At 44.8% G+C, this 25,495-nt stretch overlaps 1 protein-coding gene across 1 annotated transcript; it reads right to left on the bottom strand.

Moving 5' to 3' along the window:
- Positions 1-6,143: 6,143 nt before the first annotated feature.
- On the bottom strand, positions 6,144-23,961 carry LOC139557432 (specifically androgen-regulated gene protein-like). Its single transcript, XM_071372232.1, has 4 exons — positions 23,811-23,961; positions 16,970-17,155; positions 8,103-8,280; positions 6,144-7,929 (listed from the first exon to the last, which is right to left on the bottom strand). The coding sequence occupies exons 2-4, from the start codon at positions 17,072-17,074 to the stop codon at positions 6,290-6,292; spliced, it is 1,923 nt and encodes a 640-aa protein (XP_071228333.1). The 5' UTR covers positions 17,075-17,155; positions 23,811-23,961; the 3' UTR covers positions 6,144-6,289.
- Between the last annotated feature and the right edge of the window lie 1,534 nt (positions 23,962-25,495).

Here is a 25,495-nt window from a genome sequence, read left to right on the forward strand (position 1 = left end):
TCAGATCCTCCTGCCCACCTCCGGAGGTAGTCAAACATGCCTTGTATAGACATCTCTGGACAGAGAAACCATTTAAATCATAATTATTCCACCCTCTAAAGTCATTGACAGGTTGCTGCATTGACTGATTACATCAATATGTGTCTTACAAAAAATAGCATATCTTATTTTGAAAGAAAAGCTGTGAAATAATGTGCCTAAAGGAAGGTACCAGGATATCTGGTCACAATACAGACACAGTGGACAGATAACATACGTTTAAAATACTGTGTAGACAACACATTTCTGGAAATGTGGGCACAATCAGAATGTACACAAGATCAGGACAAAGTACCCATGTTAGCACCAGGTATAAACGGGGCTAGACAATAACCACCTCTTAAAAACAATTAGAGCAGATAAGGGGTGTGTCAGGTACTAGTTTGTGTATTAGGTTTGTGTACAGGTCTTTCTGACTCACCCTTGAAACTGGAATGGAAACAGACAAAATCATTCGAGCATCAATTTAATCCAAAACTGTGCTGAGATTATATCCAGTGCTGTAGAAGTACACGTTTTTAAACCATGTATAATGTCTCTAAATGATAAAATATTAAATCAAGTCATACTAACCCTTGTGTTGTCTTAAAGGTAAAAAAATTACCCGTCACTATGTTTAACAGCAGAGAAAGCCCCTTAAATGATCTTTTTTCAACTTGAAATTTGCTGACTTTCCTAGAGTGACCCCAACATTAGAAAAAGTGAAACATCACCTTTGTTCATATTTCCATGAAAGCTGTACACCACCAGGGTACAAAGATTGTCTTAGGGTCATTTTTGACCCGGTAGTTATAAAATCATTTACACACCACAAAAACCACAAAGACACACACACACAATGAGAAATTGAGATTGTGTGCTACTGATTGAACTCCGACAAAACTAAAACGTTCTTGTGCATGTGCAGCATCTCCCCTCCACGACCCCACGACCCCACACATGACTCAAGTTCACAGACAAAAATTAAAAAAATTCAGACAAAATAAACAAAATTTCAGACAAAATAAACCTTTCTTGAAAGCATTGTTTACTAATGGGGAACGCAGTCAGAGGCTATAAAGGTGCTGCAGATGACAGTCCCCCAAGTTCTCTCTTTGCTGAAGCCATGAGTGCATGTTTCAGTGCCCAACAGGTCGTAGATCAGATTTTGACCTGCGTGCCTACATAGGGCTGCTAATCTTAGCGGGTGTGTATAGGTCCCGAGGCGAGGCTTCATGTAGTCTCTGGGATGCAGAGAATGGAAGGGCGATTTTACGTGCCATGATGACACTGAAAGTCATTCACACTTTCTCAAGAATGCTACGATTTGATAACCGTGAGTAAAGACCTGCAAGACGTGTGAGAGACAAACTGGCGGCCATAAGAGAGGTCTGGGAGAAGTGGGTGGAGCATCTGCTCTACTACCCTGGGCCTGAAGTAACAGCAAAGTATGGCATCAAGATATGGGTGGCCTGTGACGCATAATCCAGCTACGCTTGGAAGATGCAAGTCTACACAGGGAAGCCTACCAGTGGAGGCCCGGAGAAGAACCAGGGGATGCGGGTTGTGCTTGATGTGACAGATGGACTGAGGAGGCACAATGTCACGTGTGACAATTTCTTCACCTCTTATGAACTTAGCCAGTAGCTCCTGAAGAGGAAGATCATCGATGATTGGCACAGTTAGAAAGAACAAGCCTGAGCTCCCCTCTGCACTCCTCACAACAAGGGGGAGATAGGCCTTCTCATCAAAGTTTGCCTTCACCCCCACCACCACTTTAGTTTCTTACCCCCCAAAGAGGAACAAGAATGTGGTCCTCCTGAGCAAACCGCACAAAACAGCTGAGATCAGTGATCGTGAGGACAGGAAGCCAGCCATTATCCTGGACTACAACCACAACAAAGGAGGTGTGGACAACCTGGACAAGGTGATTGGAACCTACAGCTGCAGGAGGATGACTGCCAGCTGGCCCCTGGTCATCTTCCATAACATCATTGATGTGTCCTCATACAATGCCTTCGTGATATGGAACAAGATCAACCCTACCTGGATGCCTGATAACCGGAACAAGAGGAGGGTGTTCCTGGAGCAGCTGGGAAAGGCACTTGTAACCCCACACATTCAAAGAAGGGAGCGCCTCCCCCGCACAGCAGCCTCTGCAGCGCTTGTGAAAGCTGTTCAGGGGGCTGAATCTTGTCCTGACCCACCTGAGGCTGCAGCTGGGGTAAGCAAGAGGAGGAGATGCCAATTCTGCCCCCCAAAGAAGGACTGTAAAACAAATACTATGTGCTGCACATGTGAGAAATACATCTGCAAAGTCCATGCACACACACTTGCATACTGTCCTACATGTGCTAATTAGAGTTGATTGATTTATATTCTTCACGTTTTTGTTTTGTATCTATTATCTTATTTTATTTGTATTTATTGTTGTTGTTTATACACCTTGTGGGTGGGGGCAATGGTTAAAAAATGGGAGAAGACTAGTACTTTGTAGTTGAATTCCTCATTGTACAGTATATAAGAGTATATCACTATGTTGCCAAAAACGTTCAAGACTGTTATTGTTTCCCTTCAATAAAATGCATTCAAAATTACTTTCTGCACATTTCTGCTACTTTCTTAGCTTATACTAGTGCTATCTCATGCTAAAAAATGTATGTTTACACCTTTGCAGTACCTTTAGCAATAATAATAATAATAAACCTCTACTTTAGTAAAGAAAACAATTATGACAGGTGTGTTGTAATAAAAACGAGTGGTGTCCACTGATTAAATGCAGTCTTTCTGCATTGTGAAGAGGGAAAACCCAGATATTCACAAAATTTGTGATGAATGACAGTTGTTTCTTCATGCAAAATAGATTTGGGGTTTAAAATTCAATCTATCTGCTGTATTTTAGGGGTTTAGTGAAGGCGGGTAATTGTTGACCCTTAGGACAAGGGGAGTAGACAGAATGTTGAGGCTACACAAGGGTTAAACAGTGATCAATAGAATAGAAAGGTTGTTGCAGCACACAAGGGTTAATATGAGCTAATTAACAGGTTCCTCCACTTTTGTGTCATCAGATAAAACTGCTGACACTGCAGCTGTGACACCAATTTGTTGACCGTATACATGTTGACATGACAAACCAGGGCCTGTATTGGGGACACTCACAGTAGGCAAAGCCCAATGCAGCTGACAGATAAACAGATATAACATTCCTCTACTTTGAAGGGCCCGTATCAACAATGTGCTGTTCCATCTGTAGCCTACAAGTCAAATCAAATCAAATCAAGTCACCTTTTGTTTCACAACTAAAATTCATTGGACCAACCATTTCATTATATTAAAAGCATTATACCCCACTCATAACGTTAAAGTGTTGTCTAAATTGAAGAGGTCATATACAAAGGGTATCAAGGTCTATTCTCTCTTTCCAAAACAAACCATTGACATGGTTTAGTAAGTCCTGCCATTGGGAACACCCGTTTCAGTCAGATCCGCTTTAGCCAACATCTGCATAGCTGATGTTTTCATGGTGTCGGAGGTGGAACTGCATTAGAGCTGTCAAATCCACAAGGAGCTCCGGGCATTGTATCTAAAGCGGACATTGCCATTGGATGCACGGAGTCGCATTAATATATATCATATGCAGCCTTGTTTACAAGTTCTAACACTGGAATGTGAGATATAATCTACACTTCAATTAGGCTAATAGAATCCTCATTATTTTGTTTAATAATTTTACAATTTGAGCGACATTATTTCTATTTAGCCTAGTTTCTCACTGTAAACTTCTAACACGAGTGGGACGGGTGTGGCTTCGTGACAATGGTCAAGAACAACTGCTCACCAATTTGACAGCTCCAACCGTTACCCCCGACACCGCCAAAACATCAGCTATGCGGGTGTAGACTATTGCCGGTTAATGCTTGATCTGATTAAATCTAGGCCTTAATGAGCCACTTATTCTAAATGCTATACTTCATCATTTTGACTTGAGTATGATGCATTTTGACAGACAATGATTAGAAACCATATGAACCCAACCTGATGGTATTTTAAAAGGGGATACAATTTTAGGAACCAGAAAAGAGGAACCAGCTCTCTATCTCAACTAGACAAACAGTATTTCAATCATCTGCTAACCACTGACAGACCTATATTGCTGCTCAACAACCAGTTTGTATAATGGGTTTTGATGTGCGTCACACCTAAAACCACACAAACCACATTTCAGATTTCTATCACTGACTGGCTGGCTACTGAAGCTTCTATCCACTGTACTGTAGGCTATGTAGTAGTACATTTTCTCTACCTCATAATTTGGTTCCTTTACAACTGCCAATCACTACACCAAACAAAATAATATGAGCAAATCAGATCATTTTTTCACTGGTTGGCATGGTTCCAAAAAATGTAGGAATTAGAGGAACTTTAGGAAATGAAGTCCAACCAATGCTGTCAATGTTCCTGTCAAAGGAAATGTGAAAGGAGAAGTTATAAAGGCATATCACTAACTGTAAAAATACCATCAGGTTTCTTCTTCATTTGTAAACACTGCACAAAGGGTTGTGCATTGTTCTTCATAAGAGCACGACATACACTACATAACTAAAAGTATGTGGACACTTGCTTGTCGAACATCTCATTCCAAAATCATGGGCAATAATATGGAGTTGGTCCCCCTTTGCTGCTATAACAACCTGTACTCTCCTGGGAAGGCTTTCCACTAGATGTTCAAATATCGCTGCGGAGACCTGGTTTCATTCAGCCACAAGAGCATTAGTGAGGTCGGGCACTGATGTTGGGCGATTAGCCCTGGATAGCAGTCAGCTTTCCAATTCATCCCAAAGCTGTTCGATGGGGTTGAGGCCAGTTAAGTTCTTCCAGACTGATCTCGACAAACCATTTCTGTATGGACCTCGCTTTGCGCACAGGGGAATTGTCGTGCTGAAACAGGAAAGGGCCTTCCCCAAACTGTTGCCACAAAGTTGGAAGCACATAATCGTCTAGAATGTCATTGTATGCTGTAGGTTTAAGATTTCCCTTTACTGGAACTAAGGGTCCTAGCCCGAACCATGAAAAACAGCTCCAGACCATTATTCCTCCTCAACCAAACTTTACAGTAGGCACTATGCATTCAGGCAAGTAGCAATCTCCTGGCATCCGCCAAACCCAGATTTGTCCGTCGGACTGCCAGATGGTGACGAGTGATTCATCACCCCAGAGAATGTGTTTCCACTGCTCCAGAGTCCAATGGCGGCTGGCCACTCAAGCCGACACTTGGCATTGCGCATGGTGATCTTAGGCTTGTGTGCGGCCGCTCGGCCATGGAAACTCATTTAATGAAGCTCCTGACGAATAGTTATTGTGCTGACGTTGCTTCCAGAGACAGTTTGGAACTCGGTAGTGAGTGTTGCAACCGAGGAGAGACACACTCGTGGTCCCGTTCTGTGAGCTTGTTTGACCTACCACTTTGCATCTGAGCCGTTGTTGCTCCTAGACATTTCCACTTCACAATAACAGCACTTACAGTTGACCGGGACAGCTCTAGCAGGGCAGAAATTTGACGAACTGACTTGTTAGAAAGGTTGCATCCTATTACGTTGAAAGTCACTGAGATCTTCAGTAAGACCATTCTACTGCCAACGTTTGTCTATGGAGATTGCATGGCTGTGTGTTCGATATTATACACCTGTCAACAGAAAATGGTGTGGCTGAAATAGCCAAATCCACTAATTTGAAGGGGTGTCCACATATTTTTGTATATATTATGAACGAGTTAATGACACACAAACATCCTTACATAAAGTGTATAATATTTTATTTAGAAAATAGACAATGATCAAATTACTGAATGTCAAATTAGATTCACAAACAGCCTAACAAATTTCACGAGGAATGTACATACTGTACTGCAAACTGTAGTTAGAGTAGTATCTCATAGTAGTATGATACTGTAATCATGTTATTCATGAAAGCCAGTCTTAGGGTACATACAGCATTTCTGTGCAGCAAGAAGGCAAAAAGACACTCCCCTCTATAAATATACAGGTTTCTGTAAAGCCAAGCAATCCTTCATCAAACAAATAGTGCTCTCTGCATGTTGCTTCAAAGAAGGCCTTAGGAGAGAGTAATCTTCCTATAAGTTTCAGTGTCCCAGTGACTAAAATATAGAGGGCTTAGTTATACAGAATCCCTATTAAGGACATTCCTCCTCCTCAGACCTCACCCCTCATATGGATTCCATAATGGTGCAGTTTCATTTCCCCTCTCCCTTCCCTCAGTCGCTCAGCAGTCCTAGCTTCTTCAAGGCCTCTCGTCGGTCTTCTCCACTCTTGCTGTTGGGGCAGATCAGCACACTGATACCATGGGAGCGGGGCAGCTTGTTCTGAGACTCCCCATGACCTGGTTGGGGGTGGCAGACCTCACCTTGAACATTCATGAAGTCTTTCCCAGTTCCTAGCGAGGCCGGGCGTGGTCTAGAGTTACGCTGGTCTCTGGGGGACAAAGGGACACTGGGAGCCTGGTTTGCCCTGAGGGAGGCATTGCTGGCCATGTAGCTTCTCTGGCCCATGCTGGAGCGCTCCAGAGTGGCTGATTTGACCCTTATGGGAGGGGGAATATGCTTGGGTGGTGAAGGAGGGGTTGCAAGGGGTGAGAGCAGAGCTTTGGCATTGTCACTGAATTGGATTGGGGCTGGAAGTGGAGCAAGGGTAGTGGCTCGGGCTTGTACTGTGGTAGCTGGGACAGCAACTGCAGCAGGCACTGGGATTGGGGTATGGATAGTGGCTGGGACTGGGCCAGGGGTAGTGGCTGGGGAAGTAGTAGGGATTTGGGCTGGGGCTTGGGTCTGGGTGGCAGCTGGGCTGCGAGGAGAGGGAGTGGGTGCCCATGACTTCCGGGATTTGGGTGAAACTACAGGGCCTGAGTCTCCATCCTCGCCCTTCAGGAGCCCGAGCTTCCGTAGGGCCTCCAAACGCACCTTCTGGGGGTCAATGATCAACCTGTCAAAGGGCAAGGGGAGAGGGGAGCCTGGGTGACTATCTGACTTCTGGGACTTCTGGATGATGTTGGAGGGAAGCCTCTTGGGTTTAGGGGCCACGGCAGGTGGGTTCTTTGTTTCCAGGGCCTCAGGAGTGGGGATGGTTAGGGCCTCTGAGTGGGAGGGTGGTGAGTTGGTACTAACAGGTACAGGCAGATCAACAGGTTTAGAAGGTGGTACCTGTTGGGCTCCAGGCGAGGCTGGTGGAGCTCTCCTGCGTGGTTGCTCCAGCTCACTGTAGGTTAGTGGAACTCTGAGTTCTGCAGGCACTGGAGGTTCACTCTCCTCCTCTGGCTCATCATCCCTGAAGTCTGAGGGAGGGGGAATCAGCTTCAGATCCAGCTCAGAGTGAACCTTAGATTGACGTTTTGCAGACTTGCTGTCTACAGAGACTCCTTTAGGCATGTTGTCCACAGAATTATCTGAGGTGGCTGAGGAAGGGGTCGTGTCCGAGGCAGAAGCTTTTGGGTCTGCAGCTAACTCTGGAGTTTTAGACTCAGTGGACAACTCCAGAGCTTTTGTAATAGTGTCCAACCCAGGAGATTTGATGTCAGTAATCAACTCTGGGGACTTAGGCACAGTTGCTATCTCTGGAGCTTTACGGTCTGTGACTACCTCTGAGACGGTGGGTTCAGTGACTACCCCTGGAGGTTTGAGATCAGTAAATGCCCCTGGGGTATTGAGCTGGGTTGCTACTATTGGGGCTGGGGCTCTGGGCTCAACTGCTGCAGCTGCAGCAGTGGACTGGGTGGCAGAAGCTGGGGCTTTGAGCTGGATACTGGCAAGGCTATTTGCCATTCTTAGTGGTGTAGGCACTATGCAGTTCAGAAATGACTTCTGATCCCTTCCTGAGTCAGCATGCTGGATTTCTGATACATCTAGAAGGCAAGCAGAAAAAGCAATTATTTTACTGTCAAATTCCCACAAGTTCCTAAGCTTGGCTCGCACAATCATGACCCAAAACCTGGAAACATTTGTTAGTCTCCTGCATGATAAATTCCTGATAAAACAACAACATAGATATGAACAAACAATTTTTGGTGATACTCACCCTCCAGTCTGGTCTGTCCCATAGAGAGGTGGCCAGGTTTGGCTGCCAGGTTGCTGAGGTCTGGTTCATCATTTGACAGGCCACTGTCCTCCTCCATCTCCAGGGACTCAATGGTGGACTCCAGAAACATGAGGCACGCCCGCTCCTCAGCAGAGAGGTGCTCCAGACTGTCATCACTCTGCCCCCCCCACGCCACACACACGTAATTAACACAAAGAAGAAACACGGAAACGTAGACAAACTGCAAATGTAGAGAACAAACAGATTCACAATAAAGATACCAATGCAATCAAGTGCTCCTCTTTAATCAAGATTACATAGCTATGTGGAGATGTGTGCCAGGAATGTCTGTGTACACTATATCCTTGTAAATTGTTAGGTGAGGCCTTCAAACTATTTTGCCTGGATTTTCAGTTGTTAATAGTCAGTGTTTATTCAGTCTCTCTGTTGCTTTCAGCTAGGCTGAACATTACATTGAGGCCCAGTGAGACTGGAGACACAGAGATGATCAAAATGACATTTACCTTTTCACACAACACCGATGGAAAGACAATTTACCACAGCACTGCTCCTGGCTAGCTTGTATCCTATACTGCATTGCCGGAGGAATGTATTGCAGTGGATTTCAGTGAGGGGCCTCTGAACAGCTCTGAACTAAACAGACTAGGTTCTGATCATCCTCAAAGCGGTCTCTCTCTCTCTCTTATTTCTCTCTCTCTATTTCTCTCTCTCTGAACAAACATCTGAATCTCTCATCCCAACATGAAACAAGCCCAGCATCCCACTGACTTTTATAATTCTCACCCCCAACATGAAACAAGCCTAGCAGCTCACTGACTCTTACAATCTCTCACCCCCAACATGAAACAAGCCCAGCAGCTCACTGACTCTTACAATCTCTCCCCCACAACATGAAACAAGCCCAGCATCCCACTGACTTTTATAATTCTCACCCCCAACATGAAACAAGCCCAGCAGCTCACTCTTACAATCTCTCACCCCCAACATGAAACAAGCCCAGCAGCTCACTGACTCTTACAATCTCTCACCCACAACATGAAACAAGCCCAGCAGCTCACTCTTACAATCTCTCACCCCCAACATGAAACAAGCCCAGCAGCTCACTGACTCTTACAATCTCTCACCCCCAACATGAAACAAGCCCAGCAGCTCACTGACTCTTACAATCTCTCACCCCCAACATGAAACAAGCCCAGCAGCTCACTGACTCTTACAATCTCTCACCCCCAACATGAAACAAGCCCAGCAGCTCACTGACTCTTACAATCTCTCACCCCCAACATGAAACAAGCCCAGCAGCTCACTGACTCTTACAATCTCTCACCCCCAACATGAAACAAGCCCAGGATCCCACTGACTTTTATAATTCTCACCCCCAACATGAAACAAGCCCAGCAGCTCACTCTTACAATCTCTCACCCCCAACATGAAACAAGCCCAGCAGCTCACTGACTCTTACAATCTCTCACCCACAACATGAAACAAGCCCAGCAGCTCACACTTACAATATCTCACCCCCAACATGAAACAAGCCCAGCAGCTCACTGACTCTTACAATCTCTCACCCCCAACATGAAACAAGCCCAGCAGCTCACTGACTCTTACAATCTCTCACCCCCAACATTAAACAAGCCCAGCAGCTCACTGACTCTTACAATCTCTCACCCCCAACATGAAACAAGCCCAGCAGCTCACTGACTCTTACAATCTCTCACCCCCAACATGAAACAAGCCCAGCAGCTCACTGACTCTTACAATCTCTCACCCCCAACATGAAACAAGCCCAGTAGCCCACTCTCACAATCTCTCCCCCACAACATGAAACAATCCCAGCAGCTCACTGACTCTTACAATCTCTCACCCCCCAACATGAAACAAGCCCAGCAGCTCACTGACTCTTACAATCTCTCACCCCCAACATGAAACAAGCCCAGCAGCTCACTGACTCTTACAATCTCTCACCCCCAACATGAAACAAGCCCAGTAGCTCACTCTTACAATCTCTCCCCTACAACATGAAACAAGCCCAGCAGCTCACTGACTCTTACAATCTCTCACCCCCAACATGAAACAAGCCCAGTAGCTCACTCTTACAATCTCTCACCCACAACATGAAACAAGCCCAGCAGCTCACTAACTTTTACAATCTCTCACCCCCAACATGAAACAAGCCCAGCAGCTCACTGACTCTTACAATCTCTCACCCTCAACATGAAACAAGCCCAGCAGCTCACTGACTCTTACAATCTCTCACCCCAAACATGAAACAAGCCCAGTAGCTCACTCTTACAATCTCTCCCCCACAACATGAAACAAGCCCAGTAGCTCACTGACTCTTACAATCTCTCACTCCCAACATGAAACAAGCCCAGTAGCTCACTCTTACAATCTCTCACCCCCAACATGAAACAAGCCCAGCAGCTCACTGACTTTTACAATCTCTCACCCCCAACATGAAACAAGCCCAGCAGCTCACTGACTTTTACAATTTCTCACCCCCAACATGAAACAAGCCCAGCAGCTCACTGACTTTTACAATCTCTCACCCCCAACATGAAACAAGCCCAGCAGCTCACTGACTCTTACAATCTCTCACCCCCAACATGAAACAAGCCCAGCAGCTCACTAACTCCTACAATCTCTCACCCCCAACATGAAACAAGCCCAGCAGCTCACTGACTCTTACAATCTCTCCCCCACAACATGAAACAAGCCCAGCATCCCACTGACTTTTATAATTCTCACCCCCAACATGAAACAAGCCCAGCAGCTCACTCTTACAATCTCTCACCCACAACATGAAACAAGCCCAGCAGCTCACTGACTCTTACAATCTCTCACCCACAACATGAAACAAGCCCAGCAACTCACTCTTACAATCTCTCACCCCCAACATGAAACAAGCCCAGCAGCTCACTGACTCTTACAATCTCTCACCCCCAACATGAAACAAGCCCAGCAGCTCACTGACTCTTACAATCTCTCACCCCCAACATGAAACAAGCCCAGCAGCTCACTGACTCTTACAATCTCTCACCCCCAACATGAAACAAGCCCAGCAGCTCACTGACTCTTACAATCTCTCACCCCCAACATGAAACAAGCCCAGCAGCTCACTGACTCTTACAATCTCTCACCCCCAACATGAAACAAGCCCAGCAGCTCACTGACTCTTACAATCTCTCACCCCCAACATGAAACAAGCCCAGCAGCTCACTGACTCTTACAATCTCTCACCCCCAACATGAAACAAGCCCAGCAGCTCACTGACTCTTACAATCTCTCACCCCCAACATGAAACAAGCCCAGCAGCTCACTGACTCTTACAATCTCTCCCCCACAACATGAAACAAGCCCAGCATCCCACTGACTTTTATAATTCTCACCCCCAACATGAAACAAGCCCAGCAGCTCACTCTTACAATCTCTCACCCACAACATGAAACAAGCCCAGCAGCTCACTGACTCTTACAATCTCTCACCCCCAACATGAAACAAGCCCAGCAGCTCACTGACTCTTACAATCTCTCACCCCCAACATGAAACAAGCCCAGCAGCTCACTGACTCTTACAATCTCTCACCCCCAACATGAAACAAGCCCAGTAGCTCACTGACTCTTACAATCTCTCACCCCCAACATGAAACAAGCCCAGTAGCTCACTCTTACAATCTCTCACCCCCAACATGAAACAAGCCCAGCAGCTCACTGACTTTTACAATTTCTCACCCCCAACATGAAACAAGCCCAGCAGCTCACTGACTCTTACAATCTCTCACCCCCAACATGAAACAAGCCCAGCAGCTCACTGACTCTTACAATCTCTCACCCCAAACATGAAACAAGCCCAGTAGCTCACTCTTACAATCTCTCCCCCACAACATGAAACAATCCCAGCAGCTCACTGACTCTTACAATCTCTCACCCCCAACATAAAACAAGCCCAGCAGCTCACTGACTTTTACAATTTCTCACCCCCAACATGAAACAAGCCCAGCAGCTCACTGACTTTTACAATCTCTCACCCCCAACATGAAACAAGCCCAGCAGCTCACTGACTCTTACAATCTCTCACCCCCAACATGAAACAAGCCCAGTAGCTCACGCTTACAATCTCTCACCCCCAACATGAAACAAGCCCAGCAGCTCACTGACTCTTACAATCTCTCACCCCCAACATGAAACAAGCCCAGCAGCTCACTGACTCTTACAATCTCTCACCCCCAACATGAAACAAGCCCAGCAGCTCACTGACTCTTACAATCTCTCACCCCCAACATGAAACAAGCCCAGCAGCTCACTGACTCTTACAATCTCTCACCCCCAACATGAAACAAGCCCAGCAGCTCACTGACTCTTACAATCTCTCACCCCCAACATGAAACAAGCCCAGCAGCTCACTGACTCTTACAATCTCTCCCCCACAACACGAAACAAGCCCAGCATCCCACTGACTTTTATAATTTTCACCCCCAACATGAAACAAGCCCAGCAGCTCACTGACTCTTACAATCTCTCACCCACAACATGAAACAAGCCCAGCAGCTCACTCTTACAATCTCTCACCCAAAACATGAAACAAGCCCAGCAGCTCACTGACTCTTACAATCTCTCACCCCCAACATGAAACAAGCCCAGCAGCTCACTGACTCTTACAATCTCTCACCCCCAACATGAAACAAGCCCAGCAGCTCACTGACTCTTACAATCTCTCACCCCCAACATGAAACAAGCCCAGCAGCTCACTGACTCTTACAAGCTCTCACCCCCAACATGAAACAAGCCCAGCAGCTCACTGACTCTTACAATCTCTCACCCCCAACATGAAACAAGCCCAGCAGCTCACTGACTCTTACAATCTCACCCCCAACATGAAACAAGCCCAGTAGCTCACTCTTACAATCTCTCCCCCACAACATGAAACAATCCCAGCAGCTCACTGACTCTTACAATCTCTCACCCCCAACATGAAACAAGCCCAGCAGCTCACTGACTCTTACAATCTCTCACCCCCAACATGAAACAAGCCCAGCAGCTCACTGACTCTTACAATCTCTCACCCCCAACATGAAACAAGCCCAGCAGCTCACTGACTCTTACAATCTCTCACCCCCAACATGAAACAAGCCCAGTAGCTCACTCTTACAATCTCTCACCCCCAACATGAAACAAGCCCAGCAGCTCACTGACTCTTACAATCTCTCACCCCCAACATGAAACAAGCCCAGCAGCTCACTGACTCTTACAATCTCTCACCCCCAACATGAAACAAGCCCAGCAGCTCACTGACTCTTACAATCTCTCACCCCCAACATGAAACAAGCCCAGTAGCTCACTCTTACAATCTCTCACCCCCAATATGAAACAAGCCCAGCAGCTCACTCTTACAATCTCTCACCCCCAATATGAAACAAGCCCAGCAGCTCACTGACTCTTACAATCTCTCACCCCAAACATGAAACAAGCCCAGTAGCTCACTCTTACAATCTCTCCCCCACAACATGAAACAATCCCAGCAGCTCACTGACTCTTACAATCTCTCACCCCCAACATAAAACAAGCCCAGCAGCTCACTGACTTTTACAATTTCTCACCCCCAACATGAAACAAGCCCAGCAGCTCACTGACTTTTACAATCTCTCACCCCCAACATGAAACAAGCCCAGCAGCTCACTGACTTTTACAATTTCTCACCCCCAACATGAAACAAGCCCAGCAGCTCACTGACTCTTACAATCTCTCACCCACAACATGAAACAAGCCCAGCAGCTCACTCTTACAATCTCTCACCCCCAACATGAAACAAGCCCAGTAGCTCACTGACTCTTACAATCTCTCACCCCCAACATGAAACAAGCCCAGCAGCTCACTGACTCTTACAATTTCTCACCCCCAACATGAAACAAGCCCAGCAGCTCACTGACTCTTACAATCTCTCACCCCCAACATGAAACAAGCCCAGCAGCTCACTGACTCTTACAATCTCTCACCCCCAACATGAAACAAGCCCAGCAGCTCACTGACTCTTACAATCTCTCACCCCCAACATGAAACAAGCCCAGCAGCTCACTGACTCTTACAATCTCTCACCCCCAACATGAAACAAGCCCAGTAGCTCACTCTTACAATCTCTCCCCCACAACATGAAACAATCCCAGCAGCTCACTGACTCTTACAATCTCTCACCCCCAACATGAAACAAGCCCAGCAGCTCACTGACTCTTACAATCTCTCACCCCCAACATGAAACAAGCCCAGCAGCTCACTGACTCTTACAATCTCTCACCCCCAACATGAAACAAGCCCAGCAGCTCACTGACTCTTACAATCTCTCACCCCCAACATGAAACAAGCCCAGTAGCTCACTCTTACAATCTCTCACCCCCAACATGAAACAAGCCCAGCAGCTCACTGACTCTTACAATCTCTCACCCCCAACATGAAACAAGCCCAGTAGCTCACTCTTACAATCTCTCCCCCACAACATGAAACAAGCCCAGCAGCTCACTGACTCTTACAATCTCTCACCCCCAACATGAAACAAGCCCAGTAGCTCACTCTTACAATCTCTCACCCCCAACATGAAACAAGCCCAGCAGCTCACTCTTATAATCTCTCAACCCCAACATGAAACAAACCCAGCAGCTCACTGACTCGTACAATCTCTCACCCCCAACATGAAACAAGCCCAGCAGCTCACTGACTCTTACAATCTCTCACCCCCAACATGAAACAAGCCCAGCAGCTCACTGACTCTTACAATCTCTCACCCCCAACATGAAACAAGCCCAGCAGCTCACTGACTCTTACAATCTCTCCCCCACAACATGAAACAAGCCCAGCAGCTCACTGACTCTTACAATCTCTCACCCACAACATGAAACAAGCCCAGAAGCTCACTGACTCTTACAATCTCTCACCCCCAACATGAAACAAGCCCAGCAGCTCACTGACTCTTACAATCTCTCACCCACAACATGAAACAAGCCCAGTAGCTCACTGACTCTTACAATCTCTCACCCCCAACATGAAACAAACCCAGCAGCTCACTGACTCTTACAATCTCTCACCCCCAACATGAAACAAGCCCAGCAGCTCACTGACTCTTACAATCTCTCACCCCCAACATGAAACAAGCCCAGTAGCTCACTGACTCTTACAATCTCTCACCCCCAACATGAAACAAACCCAGCAGCTCACTGACTCTTACAATCTCTCACCCCCAACATGAAACAAGCCCAGCAGCTCAATGACTCTTACAATCTCTCACCCCCAACATGAAACAAGCCCAGCAGCTCACTGACTCTTACAATCTCTCACCCCCAACATGAAACAAGCCCAGCAGCTCACTGACTCTTACAATCTCTCACCCCCAACATGAAACAAGCCCAGTAGCTCACTCTTACAATCTCTCACCCCCAACATGAAACAAGCCCAGCAGCTCACTGACTCTTACAATCTCTCACCCCCAACATGAAACAAGCCCAGTAGCTCACTCTTACAATCTCTCCCCCACAACATGAAACAAGCCCAGCAGCTCACTGACTCTTACAATCTCTCACCCCCAACATGAAACAAGCCCAGTAGCTCACTCTTACAATCTCTCACCCCCAACATGAAACAAGCCCAGCAGCTCACTCTTATAATCTCTCAACCCCAACATGAAACAAACCCAGCAGCTCACTGACTCTTACAATCTCTCACCCCCAACATGAAACAAGCCCAGCAGCTCACTGACTCTTACAATCTCTCACCCCCAACATGAAACAAGCCCAGCAGCTCACTGACTCTTACAATCTCTCACCCCCAACATGAAACAAGCCCAGCAGCTCACTGACTCTTACAATCTCTCCCCCACAACATGAAACAAGCCCAGCAGCTCACTGACTCTTACAATCTCTCACCCACAACATGAAACAAGCCCAGAAGCTCACTGACTCTTACAATCTCTCACCCCCAACATGAAACAAGCCCAGCAGCTCACTGACTCTTACAATCTCTCACCCACAACATGAAACAAGCCCAGTAGCTCACTGACTCTTACAATCTCTCACCCCCAACATGAAACAAACCCAGCAGCTCACTGACTCTTACAATCTCTCACCCCCAACATGAAACAAGCCCAGCAGCTCACTGACTCTTACAATCTCTCCCCCACAACATGAAACAAGCCCAGCAGCTCACTGACTCTTACAATCTCTCACCCCCAACATGAAACAAGCCCAGCAGCTCACTGACTCTTACAATCTCTCACCCCCCAACATGAAACAAGCCCAGCAGCTCACTGACTCTTACAATCTCTCACCCCCAACATGAAACAAGCCCAGTAGCTCACTGACTCTTACAATCTCTCACCCCCAACATGAAACAAGCCCAGCAGCTCACTCTTATAATCTCTCAACCCCAACATGAAACAAGCCCAGCAGCTCACTGACTCTTATAATTGGGAGACAGTGACTCTGAACCCTATCTACTGTACACTGCGTTCTAGGGAGTTCTTCCTAGCCACTGTGCTTATGCATCTGCATTGCTTGCTCTATGGGGTTTTAAGCTGGGTATCTGCAAAGGGCTTTATAAAATATATTTGATTGATTGAACATGCCGATTTATAATAGTCAATATTGAATCTAAGATGGGAGTGAGAAAGGCCCTTCAATGTTTGACCTTTTGTCATTTAAATCCTTTCTAAAGTATCCCTAAGTGTTTACCACAAAGGCAGCAGGGCAGCACATCAACTAAATAAACTAGAAACTGGTAAAACCATGGTCTCAAACATTTTCCTGGTCAGCGAGTGCTAATAACAGTTGGCTTGAAAAGGGGCAAGGCTAGGGTTATGGCAGCACTCACAAAGCCAGAGTTCATGCTAACCACACTATCACAGCTCCCAGTGCTGTCCATACTGATCAAGGATTCCATGGCAACGCCGCCCGGCCACGTGTCACTCTTCGGCATGGCACAGGGACAGGTGCCAGGGGTTCAGGGGGCCTCTGCTAATTGGCTGAAAGTCACAGATGGGTCCAGATGGGGAAGTAACTGAAAAAAAGAAGGAAGGAGAGAAGAAGTTTTAACGCTCGAGGCAAAAATCATTACATCATCATGATGCTCCATTCAGCAGAGCTTCCCTAGCGGAAATGGTGGTATTTCTCTATTACAGCCCATGGTAAAGACTAGGACACGCATGTTACAAACTCTTATTCATGTTTTTAAACCATGTCTTTTCTTAGCACTGACATTTGATCAGTGATATCATGGTAGAGTTCTACAACAAACAGGCATCCTGTTACACGTCTCTAATACAGTACAGTAAATCAGTGTACAGGAGGGACAATAGTTCGCCAGCCAGCAGCTTACAGGCAGGATTATTACATCACCAATACTGTCTCCCTATTTAGCCTCTATGTGCCCTTATCCAATAGAGGGATACACTGACAAAGCCGTGGACAAAGCTCAAGCAGTGAGCAAAGGACAGCTTATTATTAGCCTTTGAGTCATGCTATATCTTTAAACTGCAAAGGAGCGTTCGGCATATGGCGGAGACATATGGCCACATACTCCGCATACTCACATACTCACTGAAGCTACTAAACCGTACCAAGTGGCACTGTGTGAACCCAATCACCAACATGCCACCAACAACCTGTTGACATCTAGGCTTACACTGTAGTTAAAATACTGTAGATGTACTAGTGGTGACAAATATGCATAGCAGGGATTTTTGGGCAGTTTTATTAGAACAAAACATATCAAATTACATTTTACCATCAGTTACTATTCAGTTTGCTGTCATTAATTTTATCCAGGCATAGGCCTATACTGTAGTTCAACACATTCAAATGGTTCAGTGTCAATGGCAACTGTGTTTTATTACCCTGTATCATTTGATTACACATACAGAAGCAGAGAGGAACAGTAATGATAGTGAATTTCCATTGAAGTCATTGTAAAATGCGTCATTGGTCCATCATTAACTCGATTTCCAAACACCCAGACATCAAAAAGGCACTCAATGCTGCTGAATTGCATGGGGTTAGGGTTGGGACACTTAGGCCTATGTCATTTTGATTACACAAATATAAGCAATTGCCAAATATCGCCCCACCCAACGATGTCACATTTAGACGTCATAAGGTCCAACTGAACAAAATGCTCTGTTCTGTAGCTGTGAAGTTATTTAACAAGGGAGTTGCAAGTGAAAGTTTTCCTTTCAGCCCCTCACCTGGATGGTTCCAATAAACAGAATTCTCCTTTGCTTTTCAGAATGACATGTATCTGAGTCTACCTGCAGCTTTAGCAAGTCAATAACAATGGAAATATGGGCATGTTGACAGTAGCAAAACATGTGGGTCAATATAGGCCACACAGTACGGTGTTGGCAACAACAAATAGTGGGCTTTCTAGTTCACACAGTATCCCAGGGCACCCTCCTTCCCATTTAGTCTAGTGCTGTAACGATACTCTAAATCCTCCTCCTCCTCAGACGAGGAGGAGAGAGGGATCTGAAGACCAATGTGCAGCGAGGTATGATGACATGATTTATTTAAGACACGACAAAACAACAAACACGACGTAGACAGAAAACGAACTATACTTGAATAAACTACAAAACAAATAAACGATGAAAACAGACCTGGACACGAACTTACATATAACGTGAAGAACGCACGAACAGGTACACGACTACAAACAACCGCTACAGTCCCGTGTGGCACGAACATACATACAGACACAGGAGACAACCACCCACAACGAACACTGTGAAACAACCTACCTAAATATGACTCTCAATTAGAGGAACGCCAAACACCTGCCTCTAATTGAGAGCCATACCAGGCAACCCTTAAACCAACATAGAAACAGACAACATAGAATGCCCACCCAAACTCACGTCCTGACCAACTAACACATACAACAAACTAACAGAAATAGGTCAGGAACGTGACAAGTGCTCATATTTAGACCTACTTCCTGCCCCACCCAAACAAGACATAATAATACTAAGAGCAAAAGACAGAGAGAAAATGTCCCATAACCTGCCCCTCCCTAGTCTGGATACCAGTCATTTAGCTAACATTCCACTCCTGTCAAGGACACGGAGTACAAAATAGCTGAACAGAGACGGCAACCAGGCTTGCACCTCCCAGTGAGTCCCAGCCTACGCACCTACAGGGTTGTAGTGGGAGAGACAACCTCACTACACCAACCTCAAAGCTTTAATACACCTAGGAATGTGACTTTGCCTGCTTCCTAGAAAACATGTTTTGTCATTTAACTAACCGCCCTGGCTGGTGCCCTATGCTCTGACATACACTCTTAGAGTAAAAGGATTCCAAAAGGGTTCTTCGGCTGTCCCCATAGGAGGACCCATATTGGTTTGATTATATTTGTCCTAGCCTACCATGCAAAGACACTGTAGATTTATTTTCCCTGGTTGACACAGAAATACTCAGGAAAGTGATATCCCAAGTTAAGCCTTGTACCTGCCTTCTCAATCCTATCCAACCACCTTCAAAACAGTTTCTAATTGCAAATCTGAAGAAGTGCAAGCTATTGTTAATGACTCCCTGTTCACAGGCAATTTCCCACTGCACTAAAACATGGAATCTAGATTCTTCAGCTCTTAGCAAATGTCGGCCAATCTCTAACCTTCCATTCAAGAAATTGATTTTTCAAACAGCTAAATACAGTGCCAACTGTATTTTTGAAAAATTCCAATCTGTTTTTCGGGCCACCACAGCAGAGACAGCCTAAGTTCAAGTCGTAAATGAGCCAACACAGATGCCAAACAGCTCTGTCCTTGTACTCTTGGATTTAAGTGCTGCATTCGACACTGTTGACCATGATGTGCTTCTGGACAGACTGGAGAGGTGGGTTGGCCTCTCCGGTCCAGTTCTAAATTGGTTTAGGACCTATTTAACTGGTCGAGAGTTTTTTTTGTCACCCTTGGTGAACACAACTCGCAGAAAATGTATATCACATGTGGCATTCCACAAGGTCCGATTTTGGGTCTGGCACTGTTCAGTTGGTATATGTTACCCCTTGGCAGCTTTATTAGTAAGTACAACATAGATTTTCGCTGCTACGCAGACGATACACAGCTTTACATTTCTGTGTCACCAGAGGATTTTAGCTCCACAGATAAATGATTAGACTGTATTAGTGATTTAAATTAGGGATGCACCGATATGACATTTTTGGCCGATACGCAATATTTTCTTTGCCAAAAAAATGCCGATACCGATACCCGATATTTAACATTTGAGCGGCCTTTTAAGCATTCTAGTACAGTTAAATAGTTGAAACACACACACAGATCAAAAAGTTATTTTGTTGGCATTTACGTATGTCCTCATTACCAGTAAAAAATATTAAAAACATATTTCTTACACTTACTTGCTGCGCTGTTTCGTTGTTAATTTGTTCAGTCTCAACCAGGATTTCATCATTCATGTAAAGCAGTGAAGTTTCAGCTCTGTCTGTCCGTGGCCTCTCTTCCTCATGCGCACTGTCACTGTGTCCGTTTCCATCTTGTTCAGCTGTGTCATTTCACGTAAACCCTGTTTCTTGTCTGCATCGAAGTAGCGGTCCTTGTACCTAGCATCGAGCATGGTGGCGACACAGTAAAGAGGCTCAGAGAAAACGCCACCGAATTGCTTGTTCACAGCCTCTTGTAAAGTACTTTTGCAAGTTAACTCCACGGTCTGTGTCGGCAGTTTTGTTGAGCAGGAGCTTCAATGCCATGACAGAGGGTATCACGTCTGCTGCAGATGCAGTTGAAGAGCTTATTTCTCGAGTCAGTTGTTCGAATGGAGCTAGCTAGTGTGTTCATGTTTCAAAGTTTCAAAGTCTCAAATGCCATTGAAATGGCAGCAGCGGTATGGGAACCATCACATTCTTGAGCATGTAATACGGCTTTCCTCAGTATGAAATCCTCGTCGACCCACTGTGCTGTCAGACTCTGCATGCTCATGGGGCTGACATCGCTGGTCCAAATGTCAGTCGTGAAGCTAATAGCAGTGACGCCCATAGCAAGTAGCTCAGGGATGTGCGTTTTAACAATACTGTGTACTGGTAGGGCAACATCTGAAAAATAGCGCCTACTTGGTAGTGTGTACCAGGGCTTGAGGTGCTCGACCAGTCGACGAAAGCCAACATCATCCATGACAGAGAGCGGTTGATTGTCAAGGGCAATATAAACACAACATGCAACAATTTCAAAGCTTTTACTGAGTTACAGTTCATATAAGGAAATCAGTCAATTGAAATAAATTCATTCGGCCCTAATCTATGGATTTCACATGACTGGGAATACAGTGATGCATCTGTTGGTCACAGATACCTTAATGAAAAGGTAGTGGCGTTGATCAGAAAACCAGTCACCAGCAAGACACATCTCCTTCACATAGAGTTGATCAGGCTGTTGATTGTGGCCTATGGAATGTTGTCCCACTCCTCTTTAATGGCTGTGTGAAGTTGCTGGATATTGGCCGGAACTCGAACACGCAGTTGTACACATTGATCCAGAACATCCCAAACATGCTCAATTGGTGACATGTCTGGTGAGTATAAAGGCCATATAAAGAACTGGGACATTAAAAGTATAAAGAACTGGGACATTTTCAGCTTCCAGAAATGGTGTACAGATCCTTGCGACATGGGGCGTGCATTATCATGCTGAAGCATGAGGTGATGGCGACAGATGAATGGCACGACAATGGGCCTTAGGATCTCGTCACGGTATCTCTGTACATTCAAATTGCCATAGATTAAAATGCAATTGTGTTCATTGTCCGTGGCTCATGCCTGCCCATACCATAACCACAAACGCCACCATGTGCCACTCTGTTCACAACGTTGACATCAGCAAACCACTCGCCCACACAATGCCATACACGTGGTTTGCGGTTGTGAGGCCAATTGGACGCACTGCCAAATCCTCTAAAACGACGTTGGAGGCGGCTTATAAGAGCAATTAACATTAATTTATCTGGCAACAGCTCTGGTGCACATTCCTGCATCAGCATGCCAATTGCATGCTCCCTCAAAACTTGAGACATCTTTGGCATTGTGTTGTGTGACAAAACTGCATATTTGAGAGTGGACTTTTATTGTCCCCAGCACAAGGTGCACTTGAGTAATGATCATGCTGTTTAAAAAGCTTGTTGATATGCCACACCTGTCAGGTGGATGGATTAGCTTGGCAAAGGAGAAATCCTCACTAACAGGGATGTAACAAATTTGTGCACAAAATTTGAGAGAAATAAGCTTTTCGTGCATATGGAGCATTTCTGGGATCTTTTATTTAAGCTCATGAAACCAACACTTTACATGTTTTGTTTATATTTTTGTTCAGTATAGAATCCTCTGGGGAAAAGGGTTATCCATCGACCCAAAAAAGGTCCTTCAAAGGGTTCACTAGATAGCAACTTTTTTTATAAGACTGTACCTCTGTGCATTTCAGGTAAATTACAAAGCAGAAGGGGAAATATCTGATCAGGTGCAGTGTGAATGAAAGGGGTAGCACGGTGTCCACTGTCTGGCCTGCTCTTCCATGCACTTTGAACTGCAGGAAAGCCCTGGGATTCAGGAAGGGGATTGCCTTAGGTTCCATTTCAATGAGTGACAGTGATCTTATTGTGGCGATAAAAGAGGCCAAAGAGAGAAATGTGAAGTATGTGTCCTGTGACATGAAGGACAGGCTGAGCAAAAACATTGTTCCCCCCTGTTGCTGTCTTGGTTGGACCAGGTATCTCTTCAAAAATATATTTGATCTCAAAAAGACTAACCTGGATATGTAATGGTTAAGTAAAGAACTAGTTAATCATTTACAGTAAATAAAGGTTCATAACAGACATTCACACCATGTTGTGCAACTCCCAACCTGCACAGAGTACATGCATGAAGAAATATTCCATTAATGTTTAGCTTGGCAGTTGGCACTCAGTTAGTCTGCACCATTAAAATGTCAATGTCCAGGCTTTGGGAATAGTTTTATTGATTGGCAAACATTGAAATCTCAAGTACGCATTGGCACATATCACTAATCTATAGTCCACACTAGAGCTTGCCTTTTGGTCTGGCCCCCATATGACATAACAGTGATTATGGTGTTGAATTGTGTCAATCATCTTTCTTGTGGAACACTTTCCCATAGTACACCTATCTGGTTCTATCTCTCCCATAATTAACCAACTGAATGGCAACTCGGTGCTTTTATGTTGTCTACCAGGGTGGTGTCTCAACAATAGCAGTGAACCATAAGATAACATGACCACAGCAGTGTGAACGAACATCTGTGTCTGTCAGTCTTCTTGATGAGAGAGATATATCCCATGGCAGGCCCCTGATATCATGACAGCCGTGTAAAACATATTATATATAGTAGCCTAGGCTCTTTTACGCCTCTGTATAGATAGGCACATCCACAACGGGGCCAATAGTCGAACTTTGGTCGTAATAATATAAAAACAACTGTACAGTAACATTTCCTGTTCCATTACCAATACTAGTGTATCCTCAGACTGTGTATAATCTACACATCGCATAGGATTCTAACGAAACATACACCTGTTGTTTACGAAGCATGTGACAAATACAATTTCATTTGATGTGACAATTCATGCTTGATAGCATAAAAACTTAGAGGAAAAATACTTCAAAAGAGAATGAAAGTATAAAAAGTGAAACGTACCTGAGAGCAGTAGAATAATACTATTCCCTGTCCACAAAGTGCGTTTGCACTCAAAGAAACGTCCTATCGTCACAATTATCCAAACCTATTGAAATACAATACTGGTTTTCGGTGAAACTATGCAATAAGCCTTTACTAAAGCAGTGCCAAAGACTGGCAGTCGTTATTGAATTCCAGGTGAGCGCGCGAGGCTCACTTTGTCCCGCCCCCTAATATCTTTGTGACCAATCAGCACATGTTTGATCTACCGTGTTTCTGGAAGAGCCAATGGGGTAACAGAGGAATCCCCCACATTTCAAATCGAATTATGATTCTGTTAATGAAACAAAACTATAATACAATTTTAAATTGGGAACCTGGATTCATAATTGTAATTTTCTTATATCTTGTTCAAATCATTGTTGAAATTGTTTTAGGAATTATATAGATTTTTATTGCACGCACATATCATTTGATGCAGTATAGATTCTCTGCAACACACAATGAATTTTCCATTACATATCTCACTCACATTGCTGCCATTCCAAAAATAGCATGCCGATTTGATCAAATCTTGTGATGACATGTCTTTTCTGAGACTGAAAGCAGGTTGATGTCTTTAGCATATCTATGAAAATCCTAGCTTTGCATAGTATTTCCATTGGAACAAACAGTGATGCCATCTCATATTTGCATGATGATGATGACTGTTGTCCTGGCTCTACCCGAAATAGACACTGATAGTTAATGATGCTGTTCCGTCCATGAATAGAGGTGCCTGTTAATGAGTCTGATATGAGGAGTGAGGTATATGTTATGTGTTTGCATACCTGTTCCTCAAATATTGAAAATCAATGTTTATCTTGGCATTGTGCAACCTGAATTTCCACTTATTATTAAGTGTCAACAAACACATATGAAGCATTTTGCAAGAGTGAATTAATAAAGTCATGGTAAACAGAGAGATCTCTTCGGGGAAATAGTGGTATGGCATTGTTAGCCATGTTGACATTAGGCCCAGCCAGCCAGTCACTAATTAACTAGAGTGAAGACGTGTGCTTCTATAAGTGGTTCAATTTTAGAGCTATGAATCCCTAGTTCTGAAAGCAGCTGACTTGACAAGCAGCCACACTCATGTTTGATACAAGGTTATGAAGCATACTACTACACACTACAAGGCTGATCATTTTGTCCATTGTTTAACATAAATAATGTTAAACAAATTACCAGCTGTCACGAGAATTTTCAATCCCAATGATAATAACTGACAATCAGTAGCTCTGACCAATCCCCGAGATCTGTAAGACCATGGGTTTAATAATAATTAGTCAGACTCAGCTTATGCAAAAAGATAGTACAGTTTATTCACGAGAACGCTCTGAAGTCCATTATAAAGACATCCATTTTATAGCTGCGCACATACTTCCACACAAACAGTAGATATCCTACGCACATACATACACACAAACAGTAGGTGAGTTTTATCCTTCTCCATAGTTCTCACCACTGTGTATCACTACCCAGCCGACAGTTCCATTCCCCCGAGATTAGGGGAACCTTGAGAATTACTCCCTATGCTATCATGAGTTTTCTCAGAGGCCTAGCCAGGTCGGTCCAAACACAGTTTAATTGTTCTCAGTTTTTTTCTTCGGCACACACATACAAGTTCAAATCCTAAGCTATGCCTTGCTCAGACAGTCTGTGTT

This window comes from Salvelinus alpinus, chromosome 28, assembly GCF_045679555.1.
Source record: "Salvelinus alpinus chromosome 28, SLU_Salpinus.1, whole genome shotgun sequence".
Lineage (NCBI taxonomy): Eukaryota > Metazoa > Chordata > Actinopteri > Salmoniformes > Salmonidae > Salvelinus > Salvelinus alpinus.

Coding starts and splice junctions, on each gene's coding strand:
- LOC139557432 (XM_071372232.1), bottom strand. CDS start 17,074: ATGCCGAAGAGTGACACGTGGCCGGGCGGCGTTGCCATGGAATCCTTG. Junction 8,281..16,969: donor TTAGCATGAACTCTGGCTTT/GTGAGTGCTGCC, acceptor TGGGGGGGGCAG/AGTGATGACAGTCTGGAGCA. Junction 7,930..8,102: donor GGGACAGACCAGACTGGAGG/GTGAGTATCACC, acceptor CTTGCCTTCTAG/ATGTATCAGAAATCCAGCAT.